Here is a 13,518-nt window from a genome sequence, read left to right as displayed (position 1 = left end):
AAATATTACAACTAATACAGTTTCAAGTACAATTTCGGCTTACATTCACTTGTATGTATGTAGTGGGTGTTACAGTCATTGTGGGTACAGGAAGACATCTCTAACTGACATCTCTAATTGACTTAATTGTCTACTGACATACTGTATGCCCACCAGTGCTCATATGTGTGAAAATGTACTGTATGTGTTTCATCTTATCACTTGTATTTGAGCCCTGTAATGTACTGGAGTAAAGCCCAGGATGTAGGTCCACCTTACACCCTATGCTGGTGGGTTGGGCTCCAGCACACCGTGACTGAGTGGTTACTGAAAATGGATGCATGGATAATTCAGTCTTTAATTTCCTTCCAAAGGCTCTCTTGAAAAGAAAAGGGAATAATTAACCAAGCTTTTTGTTGAGGCTTGTTAACAAATTTAGAAAGGTATGCGCAAGTCTATTTTTTAAATATTATACACCCCCCAATACTGTGATCTTGAATACAGACAGAGCTGTAATGTTCATGGACGAGTAACAAATCAAACTAAGTTAGTAATCAGTAATCAGTTGATCCCTTAGATCAACTTTCTCTTTTCAAAGAGTAAAACTAGAAAATTATTTAACCGGATAGAACTTAATTTTTCTTAAATGTCATATCAGTAAGTTAGGTCTGCTGGATAATTTAAAGCAAATTCAGCTGTCCACAACACCCAGCCTAGAAACACACATCAAAATTCAAAATCTAACAATAGCGGGGATTTCAGAAAAAGACCACCCCAGTTTTTGCTGTATTTTATTAAGTCTTATAAAAATATTGCAACACACCAAACACCAGTGAAAACAAAACACTGAAGTTCAATTAACTATTTAAAGACTTTATGTTAACTGCCTTATGAAGAGAAAAAACATTAAACTAAGCTACACCTTATAAAATGTACAGTATAATTACCTATCATGTTGATGTAGCATTTAAAGTTTTTGGTGCCAAGACAAAAGACACCTGTTATACACCAGCTGCATCAAGTTTGCACCAAGGAGTATAACTTGTAACCTTTAATATTTGTCTAAATCATTTTAAAAAATCTCTATTTTCATTAAAGATTTGTGCTCTCTAAAATTGTTCTATTTTAGAAGGAGCAATGAAAGAACAGACAGTAAGAACTGAACTCTGATACAGCTGATACTAATCTAACACTTGCCATATATTTATTATTGTCTACAAGGATGTCATCAGCTCATCAAATGCTAACTAAACTTTATGAGTCCATTATTACAGGACATCTATGACAGCAACTCCTTCGCGCTCCTACAGTATGATACTGTAGCCTGAAGCATGGTCATAACTGAAGATTTAAAAAAGCAGTGTAGACCATCTATCCTGGCTGCCTTCCAAGGCATGCACCTGGCTGTCATCAGTGTTTGCATGCAAAAATAAAGTAAACTTATTTGCTAAAAAATACTTTGAAATGTCATACAGCTTTCAACATGTGTTCTAATGCTGTAATAAGTACCATTAAATTTTGTCCTTCACCATTGACGAAAAAGGTTAAAGGAGCTGACATAGGAAGATGCCATTAACCCTCAACTTGACATAGTATGAGATTGTTATAATGTACAGTATCCTTTCACAGAAAATAAATAATTCTCAGTTTTCTGCTCTCAATGTATTATTTTATTTGCTGAAAGATTTGTCTAAGACTGATATTACTGATAATAATGTCATGGACATTGGAACTGTAACATAAAAGGAATATGAATTTATGAAAAGTACTGTCAGAAAAAAAAAGGTTATATTTAAGTTCTGACATTGAATGAATACATTGATTGTATGGGAGAATTGTATGGCTTCTTTAATTTGCTGAATGCATTGTGTTAAAGAGGTAAATTACAGGGCCTTGACAGCAGTAATTATGTAGTAAATACATATGTGCAGTTAAACTAGTGGGTGGCATACTCATGTTTTGCACATAATCTTCATTTACATGGTTTAAATGTAAAATGTGAACAGATTAGACTTTGTCAAAAAGCCAGTGAAAGGCATGATTATTGTTTTTTTATTACATTCTCAATTTCCAGCAATTATTTCTTGAAAATTGCAAGTGCAAATTATTTCGCTCATCAAACATTGCTTGCTGCAGAAAATAGGAGCAGTTTATGCATTTCTATGAACTGAATGTGCAATCTATTATTTTGCTTTTCTACTTCGTGAAGAAACTATGCTAATACCATAGTTGTACCCAAAAAATGAAGAGACTACACCTTAATTTAAAAATGTAAAAGTATACTTTGGAACTTGCGAGTTAAATATTAGACTTTTCTTAATGAAGAACAGCCAGTCAAAACACTGATGCACTTGACCAAGTAACCCCTCTTGAGAGCGTAAGTGTGCAGTTTTAATCAATGCACTTCATTGTTAGACAAACACAGGCTTCAAAAGCTGTAGGCTGCTCTCTTTTATGAGTTTTTCCCACTAGGCCATAATACTGTACTGTATGTTCCTAGGGTTTGAATGTTTATAAATATTGCCATTGTTAGGCAAATTTGATTCCCAAGCCTTGTGTAAAAGGTTAGTTTACTGTTCAATTTACATTTCCTGCCCTTTACCAGAGTTGTGGATTTGAAAGTGAAAAGAAAAGCTTATTGCTTTTGTTTTACATAAATATGATAAAACATGTTTCATCAAAGAACTCAAGTTAGAACAGTCAGTGGAAAATATGTGCAGGCCTACATAACCTTAAACCCCATATAGTGCATTCAGAATGAACTGATCCCAAGATGCAGTAGTCAACAAGGCGGCCTTTTGTAAAGGTTCACAATCAACAAAGCAGGAGAAAGGATCAAAGGGTCACGTCAGGGAAAATCTAATTATAAATGACATTTCCCATCTTAAATGAAAACCCTTCAGAGAAGCTGTGGTCAGTACTTGGCCTTCTAACAAGTGAAAGACTCTGGTTGCCTAAGTTACCATTTTTGAAAGGGAAAGTATGCAGCATCTAAATGACTGTCCAGGAGCTTGACCATCATTCCACCTAGTGTAGTAACAACTGAAGAATGGAAGAAGATATCACCAATATCTCTTTACATAGGAAGTATACGTATGTATTGATTTACCTGGCAATAAGAATCTGACATGGAACTTAAAAAACAACAGAAACGTTACTGTACAAGTTTTTCAGAAGTGTAAAACAAAGGACAAAACAGTTTTAGACAAATTTGGTCATTTCAAATTTTCTTAATTTTGCGGCGCAAAATCATGAACTCAAGAAATCTTATAAGTCATTGTAACTCATCTATTAAAGTCTATTACATTGAAATTGCTACAGGGCACTGAATTAACACCTCCTGCTATTTTGAATAAAGAATAACAAAAGACCAATAACCATAGACTTCTCAACTGTATTTGGTTCAATGCAGGTTTTTGAAACAAGAAATATAAAATGTCTTTTAGTTTCCATTCTTAAAGATTATCCACTGTGTAGTTTTGTCTATTAGCATAAGATGTCAAAATGTTAAATGTATGATGAAAATACCTACTCAAGAAATTCAGTGATATACTTGCGACTGCACTTGGACCATGACCAGGGGCTTGTGTCATAGTTGAGGGTTGGAGCCATGACGTGGTACTGATGTTTCATTCCAGCCTCTTTACATTTGAAACTGTCATCATGAGGCATGTTGAATCTGTAGCAAAAACAGAAAGTTATTAAAATAACATTTGTAAAGAAATAAGATATTGCTTCAGAAACATTTCAGGTCTTCAAACAAATAGGTGTGTTCAGTTTACAAGTAATTTTATCATCTGTCTAGGATTAACAATACAACTGTATGAATCAAATAAACAATTTTGTATGTACTTCCATTCATCTCATACTGTATATATCATATAAAAATACAATGATATATTCTGCCTAAATGGAAATGTTTTATAAGAGCATTCTATTCCTTACCTTCACTATAGCCCACAGAACACAATTTAGCTCACATGTTCACATTTCAAATGCTTCTGGTCCGGAACACTCTTAGCCATTAAGATATCAACTGCTACAAGTTAAAAATCTCCTAAAGACATTGACTTTTTCATATACCTATTTTTTTCACTTTCTTAACTGCCTAACACTGTATAATTCTGTCTTGAGAATTTATATTCTCTTTTTATTAACACAAATAATTAAATAATAAATATAATTTTAATAGTGCACACAATTTAAAAAAGTGTAGATCAAGATTAAGAATCCAAGCTGTCATCACAAAATGTGTTAAGAATTGCTTAATTGTGAAGCTGAAGCTTCCAGAATGGGTCTTTAAACTACAAAGGAGATTAAAGAAATAATACTGGTCTTCTTTGTGTCAGACTGGTGGACCATACAGAACACATCATGCAGCAGTGAGTGCTGAACACCCACTCTCGTTTCCTCAGTGGACTTGCTTTTTTTATATTTGGGTCAGTTCTCTATTTTAGTATTAAAATGTTGATACCCTCTTAAACCGATAAATGAATCGATGAGCTATGCAAGTTACGGTCTTTAATCTTTAATGGGTTATTAACAGATCTAGTACATTTAGGACCTGTCTAAGGGTTAAATTGTAACCCCCCTGGAAAAGTAAAGAGTATTTCAGGGAATGAAGGGAACATTAGTGCAGATTGTACAACGTGGGTACAGTTTAACCTGCACAAATCATCCAGGATCTGTTACTAGGCTCAACTGCACAAATATCACTGTCTAGAGTGGGTTAAAATAGTATGGAGTAATACCGCTGTCTTTAAAGAGCTTCATAATACAAAGTAACTTTAATCTCTATGGTCCATGCGCCAAGTCTAGGCTCAGAAAACTTCTAAAAGCCCAGATTTTTTATCCAGCTGGCAGCTAATCAATTAATTTAAGATCTACACTGTATCATATTGACAAAAAACAAACGTCCTCTGTTATTTTAAAACTGTGGGTGTGTTTTCATTATCCACACTTTAAAGAAAGTAGATTTTAATTCTTACTGGTACTGAATCAAAAATGTGGTCTGTAAGGAGGTTGTCCAGGACAGGACAAAGCTAAGCCAATAAATATATTTAATAAATATATCTTGCAGTTAGGCTCATTCACACTTGTCATTGTTACTATGGCATTCATTACTACACCATGGTTGCAAAGTCAAAGGATAAGTGCAGCAGGGGGCATCTGCAATACAGGCTGACTGGTATAACAAGTGGTCTTGGACAAGTGCTGATTTATATTAAATGTAAGGGCATTTGTCATTAAGAGGGCAAAGACTCCCAGAAACTTGAGCTCAATATTAGCTTTAGCGAGAACATTCTGGTACCCATGAAGTATGAAGTGTGTCTATCCTCCTTGCGAAGCATTAAGACAAATGAGGCTGAAACCTACTGATGCACCAGAGAAATTACTGTGGTGTTCATCACTGCAGCAATCAAACCAATTTATTTTTTCAGGTGGGTAGCTGTGTCAGTATGTGTAGGCTGCAAAGGAACAAGTAATAGGTTTATTCCATGCTGAAAAGAGAAGAAAGAAAACACAACGTTTCGGCCATGGAGCCTTCTTCAGGTGTGAGAAACACAGATGATGAGATGAAATGATGGGGTGGTCAGAAAAGAGGGCCCCAATGGAGGGATCATCCTGTAGGATGGAAAAATTGTCGTTAATAGTCCTATGGATAGAAAGTGTGTTGGGGTGGTGGGGAAGCACCAAAGAAATGTGGTTGTTACGTCGGGAGTTCCTGCTCGAGTTGATGATCTGAGGGGTGTTTTTGGCTCGGGAAAGTGTGCAGTTTTCAATCCTACAGTATGATCCCTACATTGGGGCCCTCTGACCACCCCATCATCTCATATCGCCGACTACCTAATCTGCGTAACCTTCTTGTTCACAGCTCCCTTGACCGCCCTCAGCAACCATCCACACCAGGCACCTTCCCCTGCAACAGAGCTCGCTGTATCACCTGCAAGTACATATCTAACACCACACTCATTCAAGGCCCCTCAGGACAATTCTTGATAACTCAGATGACATCTTGTACCTTCAGCAACCTTATTTACTGTATCTCTTGCAGTAAATGCCCAGCCATTTACATTTGGGGAAAAAGGAAGGAGACTCAGAGACCACTTCAGAGAACATGTTAGGGCTGTGAAGATGAAAGATCTCTCCAAGCGTATTGTTTCTCGTTTTACCTCTGACGGCCATGTTCACACTAATCTCTCCGTCTGTGTTCTCAAAGCTGGTTTTCCTAACTCCAACATCAGAAAGACTACAGAAACTGAAATTATCCTGCAGCTAGGATCACACCCTTTCCCTTCTCTAAAAGACAGACTAATTTTCTTCTAAATTCGCTCTATTCATTGTAGGTTTCATTTCACACCTCTCTTCACCTATCCTGACTTCACACTACCTGATTGGCCACTCTGTCTGATTGGCCACTCTGTCCCCTGCTCCCACCTCTCGCTCCTCCTCTCTCCCAGCTTTTGTTCTCCTATGCTATATTACCTTTGCTTACTGCCCTGTCTTTCTCACAACTGAGGAAGGCTCCATGGCCAAAACGTTGTATTTTCTTTCTTCTCTTTTCAGCATGGAATAAACCTATTATTTGTTCCTTTGCAATTTATTTTTGTTGTCCTTTTATTTGATTGCCCTTCCCAAACCCAAGAGCTTGTGTATTTTGAGGCATTCATATTTTGAGTATGTTTTAACATCTTTACAGAGAACACCTTAAACTACTAAGAAACCTGATGCAGGTACAGTACAGTACATAGGTTCAGTTATGCCTCTGAAGTCAATAGTGTCTTGTGTTTCTAACGTATTGGTATCACTGATGTTAATAAGAGAAATAAATAGCAAACAAGAATACATTTACTTCAGCACATACAAAAGTCAATTAATAACATGAAAGCAGACCTGACGTTGACCAGAAGATTTTTTATTTCTGGGCAAATGGAATAAATATGGGGTAGAATAAATCACTTAAGAATGTACTGTAAATACAACATATGCATGATTAAATAACCTTAACAAACTGTAGCTTGTCCTACAGTGGCTTCACAGTGACAAATGTAATGCTAGCGTTGTTTTTCTTAATATTATAAATGCCCAGATAAGCCATAAAATTAAGAATTACATAATCATGCCCAACTATAAAATTATGTGTTTATTTCCAATATTGTAATATTTTCAGTTGTATATCTATTTCTTTATTTCCATATCTGTCAGTAGTATTGCATTTCCAATAAACCCTTTATGTATGTATGTCTATATTTCTTGAAAGGTCTAACAAAATCTCTGTTACAATACAAAATTTTTCCATGTAAATATTTGCAAACGTCTTCCCATTGAAAGGAAAACAAAGCAATGTTTTATAAAACCCTGAAAGTTTATTTCTTTCATTCCACTTCATAACTAGCAACCTACATTACGAAGTTTCCATGCACAAGCTCAAATAAATGTTACAGCTGGGTTCCAGTTTGTACTGGAATGTTGCAGCTGTCTGAGGGTGAAAAGAATAACTGTCATTCTTATGTCTTCACTGATACAGACTATATTTACTCTATAGAAAGACTATTAGTACTATTTATATAAGCATTTTAAATTATATTTACAGAAATGATTATGACAATTCACATTATCCTCTTCTGAAACTACTATTATTATTTACAATTAATGTGTTAAAGTTATAAAGCTTGAAGTGATTTATTTTATTTAAGGCACTTTGGACTAAGAAAATGTAATCAACAGGTTCTTCACCTGTGTCAGATTTTACTCCAGAGAAATTTTACATTAGCATTGCAAATTAGAGCTTTTACGAATAATTGTTTCAGGAATATTTCACATATATTTTGATTTGGCATGTGTTTTAAATTAGAATCCTAGAATCACCAATTTTCCCCCTTTTCACACCCCGTTGACTAATTGACTACAGTTCTCCCACACTTAGCATCAGTCGGAACAGTAGACCCATACTTGTGGCCTCAAAGAATAGTGGTGATCCACCCTAGTGTTCACAAACAGCAGTGCTGTAAACGCCAATTACAGAGACTGTTTCCACTCAGATCACCCATTCCTACAATTACCATCATCAGCCTCAGTCCACACCATCACAATGTCAACCAAGCACGTGCATCATAACAAACAGGGAAAACCTCACTGGATACAACAGCCAGGCTACATGTATCTTGACTAGAAAACTTAATCAATGAGAACAAATTAAATGTTTTCTTTCCCCCAAATTTCTTTATTTTTAAAATTCCTGCTTGGTTCTAAATGTATCGTCACGCAGGACCCCTCTGTAACAAAAATGACTGCATGACTAACAGACTAATAGAATAAGTTTCAAATATTCACATTTTTACTGGAAGGAAATTGATAACTAAAACTCAAAACAGCACCATTAACCATGACTGAAATACACTCTTGCCCACTATGATTTCGAGACTAGTATGGTGACTAGCATGTATTCCACTTTCACCTGTATTCACCACAATATGGTTCTTGCACAGGTGACTACAATAAAACTAGAGGCCTGTCAGCTTCAGCACACTGCTCTCACTACTCTTCAGAGCTGAAAGTAGTAAAACATATTTCAGTTTACATAGTAAAAATCTAAGACAATATTGAAAACGTTTTGTGCTCAAGTCTCTGAACCTAATCCACACTACCACCTGTGAACTGAGCATTAAAGGTCACTGCCAGCAATCCAACATCATCTCTGGTACTTGTATCTGCTTTTTCAACTCCCCAATGTCATTCTTTTGGACAAACAAACTTGCATTGTTAAAGCAAACTTGAATTCTAATAACTACAGGGTTATCTCAACAGGGAAAAAAACTGAGGAAAGATCCCGTATTGATTCTGGCATGTTAATGGATTTTTCACCTGCACATACTCCATATAAAAAAGTATTTTGTTTATTAACTTACACAGCCACAAGAATACTTACACATGCCCCAGCTCATGTGCAATGGTGAAGGCAGCACTGAGGCCATTTTCTTCACTAATTGAACAGCTACGGAATGGGTCACACATAGTTCCAAGCTCAGCTAAGCCTGGAAGAGTATTAAAAAGCAGTTGCTAAAATGAACAAGAAAACCTCACACATATAATTTCAACAGGATAGCCGTAAGACTGTAATTTATCAATGTCTGCCAAGTATAATTGTACATTGTCAAGAACTGCATTTCAGAAAAAAAGTTTTCATTTTTCAAAGCATTGCTATGTTTCCATTGTTCAGCTTGTCCATTAAAATCAAAATCTGTTAAGGTTATATGTGATATGTTATATGTAAATTATTTATTGTCTGTACAGTACTTGAAGTATCATCTTTAAATTAATGCAGCTCATTTTTATCTAACACTCAATTAGTAACAGTTTATGATGCATAGCACTCTTGAATAATTTCTTAAAGCTGACCACATGTTCTTTTAAGACTTTCCAAACATGCTTCACGTGCTCTATAAATTCCTTAATTTTGTGATAACATAGTTGTGTCAAACAAGAAGCACACATTTAACCGATAGTTAAATAACTCACCCAAAGTATCACACTTGTCCTTCGCTCTACAGATGTCTTCCCTACAATGAAAGACATGTACATTTGCTAATTTCTAGTGCATTTTCATGATTAAACCACAGTTCCATTATAATTTAATTTTGTGCTCACTTAGCTTGCCTTGCTGAACTACATCTTGTATTTTTCAAATGCCTTTAAAGATGTCTTTACTATCCTCCCAAATCTCCAATTAGCACAGATGATTTACATTTTCAAGAAAATAAAATCCTATGTTTCAATAACATTAATTAACAACATTAATAATTAATAACATTAACAGTATTTAATTAATGTGGCTAGGGTTCTGACTTGCTTCAGCTGCTTAACTGGCTGATAGACCAGAATGAGAATGTAGGCTCATGCCTGACTCTGACTAACTGAGCAAGCAGCGAATCAGCCTTTCAAAGCTGTCAATGAAGATGAGTTATAGTTTTAGTTTGAACATGAGTCTTAGGATTTTGAGGATGTGAGGAGTTTTAGGCTTTGTTAGGTGTTGATTTGTTGTAATTGAGCACTATTTTTGGAAAGTTGTACTCTACTCTCTAGTGGCCTTTGCTGGTTGTAAGGCATCCAGCATTCGATTAGCATCAACTGCTCCTGATCATTTTATAATCAATCCCTTGGACTATGTTAAAACAAACATAAAAATAATACCTTGTAATGAGAACTGCAGTATCATGGTGTGAAGGATGGCTGTCATCTTGAACATTCTGTGCCTGTTGCCATACACAGAAATTGTGTAGGGTAGTAGCAGCATTGAAACTGATAGATGGTCCTTCCTATAAAAAGGTAGATAGGAAGATGGCAGTTCAGGGAAAAGAACTTGTGAAGGTTTTGGAGTTTAAAGGGAGTGAATCTCTTTAACTGCTCTCGTACCTGCTCATGATGGACAAGCACTAATTTCACAACCATTATGTTGATCAGATTTCCCACACTTGGATCTCTGTAAATAGCAGCAACCTATGACAAAGATGTAGACAAAAATGCGTATTTATTTTTTGAAAGCCAAAAATGTGTAGATGCTTGTTCCTTGTTTTGGCAACATTAAAAAGAAACACAGAAATGTTGCATGAAATCATTAATTTACATAAGTAAATATCCTTCATTTAAAACTGAATTCACAGCACAATTAAGAAATAATTTTAATAATAATAAATAATAAGTATACTATTGTTGAAAATACTTATCACCAGAATAGCAATAGTGTAAGACAGACATTTCAGTTTAAAAAAAAATACACCAAGACAGGTGTAGTCTTAACTACTTAAAATTAATAAAGGAACAGGTTTAGATAGATTAGAGCCAAAGTTTATTAAATGGGATTCTAATATAATGAAATACTCTTTTACAGATTTGTTTAATGTATCATTAACAATCGGTGAGATTCCATCTATGTGGAAATGTGCTAGAGTGACCCCACTTTATAAAGGTAGTAACTATTCAGATTTCAATAATTATAGACAAGTATTAATAATCTGTATGATCTAAACATTTTTGAAAAACTAATACAGTCATAAACATCTGATTATTTTTAATGACTTCAATTTATTATCACCATTTCAGTCTGGTTTTCGACCAAACTATTTAACCACAACAGCACTGATGAAATTAACCAACGACATTTTGTTACGATATTGGCTCCCTGCCAGCAGAGGGTGTTTCGCTCGCAAGCTTCTACCTCAGTCTACAGGGGAAGGCGTAGATCACATAGAATTAGATAACCAATCAGACCTCTCGTTTACCACCATACCTCCACTCACTAGAGTACTCTGGCCCAGCTCACAATAGCTACCTTCCTCAGTATTGAGTGTTACCGGTGAGCTTCACTTCCTGTTTCGTGCATGAACCTTCCTTGTGAGTTTTTTCCTGTTTTTTGGACTAAGGCTTACCTTAAAACCACGATTCCTGGATTATGTCTCTGGTTCTTCACTGGATCTCCATTTACTTTCGTACTCTTCCTTGTTTTTGGACTAAGGCTTCTCTACTGACTCTGATTTCTGGAACATGAACTTGGCTCTTCCTTGAAAACTCTTTTGATAAAGTACTCTCTCCCGAATCACCAAACGATTAGAGTCAATAACAATACCTTGTTCACAAAGCCTCCGCATAGGGTTCACCACTCCCACTACTCACAGTGATACCACCGTAACACATTTATTATGATGATGGTAAATTAACTGGAGCTATTTTTATTGATTTTGCAAAAGCTTTTGTATTGGTTAATCATAATATGCTTTTAAGAAAGTAAAAAAAAAACTCCCCAGAGATGTCTGGCTTGGTTTAATGCATACTTTTGTAGTAGACAGCAGTGTGTAATTATAGATGGTATGAATCTAAATTAATCTTGAATTACAAAGAGGTGTCCCTCAAGTCTCAGTTTTAGGTCCTTTAATCTTTGCTTATTTATAAATGACTTACCTTTATTATGTAAAAAATTCTAATGTTTTAGAACCCTCGTGAAAATAAGATGATGCATGTCATATTTATCCTATCAATAAACTTTGGGAAATAAATAATCTGTAGTCATTGTAAAGTTCCAAAAGTTCTATTAACAGCTTTTTTAATATTTCAATTTTGAATTCAACTTAAAAATCTACATAATTCACATACTAGCTCTAGAGCACAGAGAATATCACCATTAATTAAATATTTTTATATTAAAAAGATCCAAAACAGAAGAGTAAGCTTTACTTAACTTATGCAAGCTTTCAACTCTGTACAACCAGATAACCAGGTACAATCAACAAGACTATTATATGAGAAATGTTCAGTACCTATAAACACTTTTATAAAATAAACACTCCTTCTTACTTGCCTCTCACACATCAAACATGTTCCTATATAGTGTCCCCCCTTAGTTTCTTTGAACCAGTCCAAAATTATAAATAACACTATGATTAACATTTGATCAAGAAATATATTTTTTCATAGAACTCCAAAAACGAAACTTTTTTCTAAGCATTTTCTAAGACAGTACCTACTGTACAGAATCACTGTCTTTCCATCTGTTCAATCATCTATTTATGAGAATAGCTCTGCAACAAGTACACTTAGGGTTTGCAATTCATATAAAATTACTGCTAATTAATTGTCACGGACGTCCAAAGGGACTAACCGTGGGGAGCAGGAGAGCGGAAAAAGACCCATATGCGTAGCGGCGAGACGGGAAAAAGGCCCGGGCTCATTAGTGCAAAGAGTTCAGGAATGCCGTATAGAAACCTATGTCCTCAGGGAACGGACGTGGGGCGCCCTGGTGCTAGGCGGGTCTCAGGACATCCGAACGTCAATGCTAAAATCAAAACAAAAGGCAAAAAACCACAAAAACCCCGGGGAAAAATACCGCAGACTGGGCAAATGGCACGTTCACATTCCAACGCTGATATTGGAGTGGACAACCTGAGGAAAGCCAGACCGAAGTCCGCTCACAGACACAGATGCCCGGAGTGATATCCAGCGAAAAGAATGGAGGAACGGCAAATGGGCACGTTCACATTCTAACGCTGATATCGGAGTGGACAACCTGAGGAAAGCCAGACCGAAGTCCGCTCACAGACACAGATGCCCGGAGTGATATCCAGCAAAAGGAATGGAGGAACGGCAGAAAGCTTACCATTCTATCACTGATATCGGAGAGAGCAAGACCAGGAAGAGCCAGGCAAGAGAACCCGCTCCAGACACAGAAGATCAGAGTGATATCCAGTAATAAGAATAGGCAAGCCAGCTCAACATTCAATCACTGATATCGGAGTGATCTACCCGAGGAAAGCCAGGTGCAGGACCCGCTCACAGGCACAGAAGATCGGAGTGATATCCAGTGATTAGAATAGAGGAACTGAAAAAAAAAACAGCCCAGAGAACAAGAAAAAAAACTGCGGCAAGACAAAAAGCACCGCTCGCGGGGTCAGTAGGTGGCTCAGCATTCTGTCACGGACGTCCAAAGGGACTAACCGTGGGGAGCAGGAGAGCGGAAAAAGACCCATATGAGTAGCGGCGAGATGGGAA

At 36.2% G+C, this 13,518-nt stretch overlaps 1 protein-coding gene across 1 annotated transcript in view; it reads right to left on the bottom strand.

Moving 5' to 3' along the window:
* LOC148654895 (A disintegrin and metalloproteinase with thrombospondin motifs 20) overlaps positions 1-13,518 on the bottom strand; it is a 169,460-nt gene that overhangs the window by 121,071 nt on the left and 34,871 nt on the right. The window contains exons 5-9 of the mRNA XM_088644799.1: positions 10,393-10,476; positions 10,171-10,295; positions 9,499-9,539; positions 8,909-9,014; positions 3,512-3,658 (exon numbers count right to left, since the gene is read on the bottom strand). Of these exons, the coding sequence (XP_088500925.1) occupies positions 3,512-3,658; positions 8,909-9,014; positions 9,499-9,539; positions 10,171-10,295; positions 10,393-10,476 (503 nt within the window). The remainder of the gene's footprint in view (positions 1-3,511; positions 3,659-8,908; positions 9,015-9,498; positions 9,540-10,170; positions 10,296-10,392; positions 10,477-13,518) is intronic.

Source organism: Lepisosteus platostomus, chromosome 9 (assembly GCF_059453375.1).
Source record: "Lepisosteus platostomus isolate fLepPlt1 chromosome 9, fLepPlt1.hap1, whole genome shotgun sequence".
NCBI lineage: Eukaryota > Metazoa > Chordata > Actinopteri > Semionotiformes > Lepisosteidae > Lepisosteus > Lepisosteus platostomus.
This window is presented reverse-complemented; position numbering and strand designations above follow the sequence as displayed.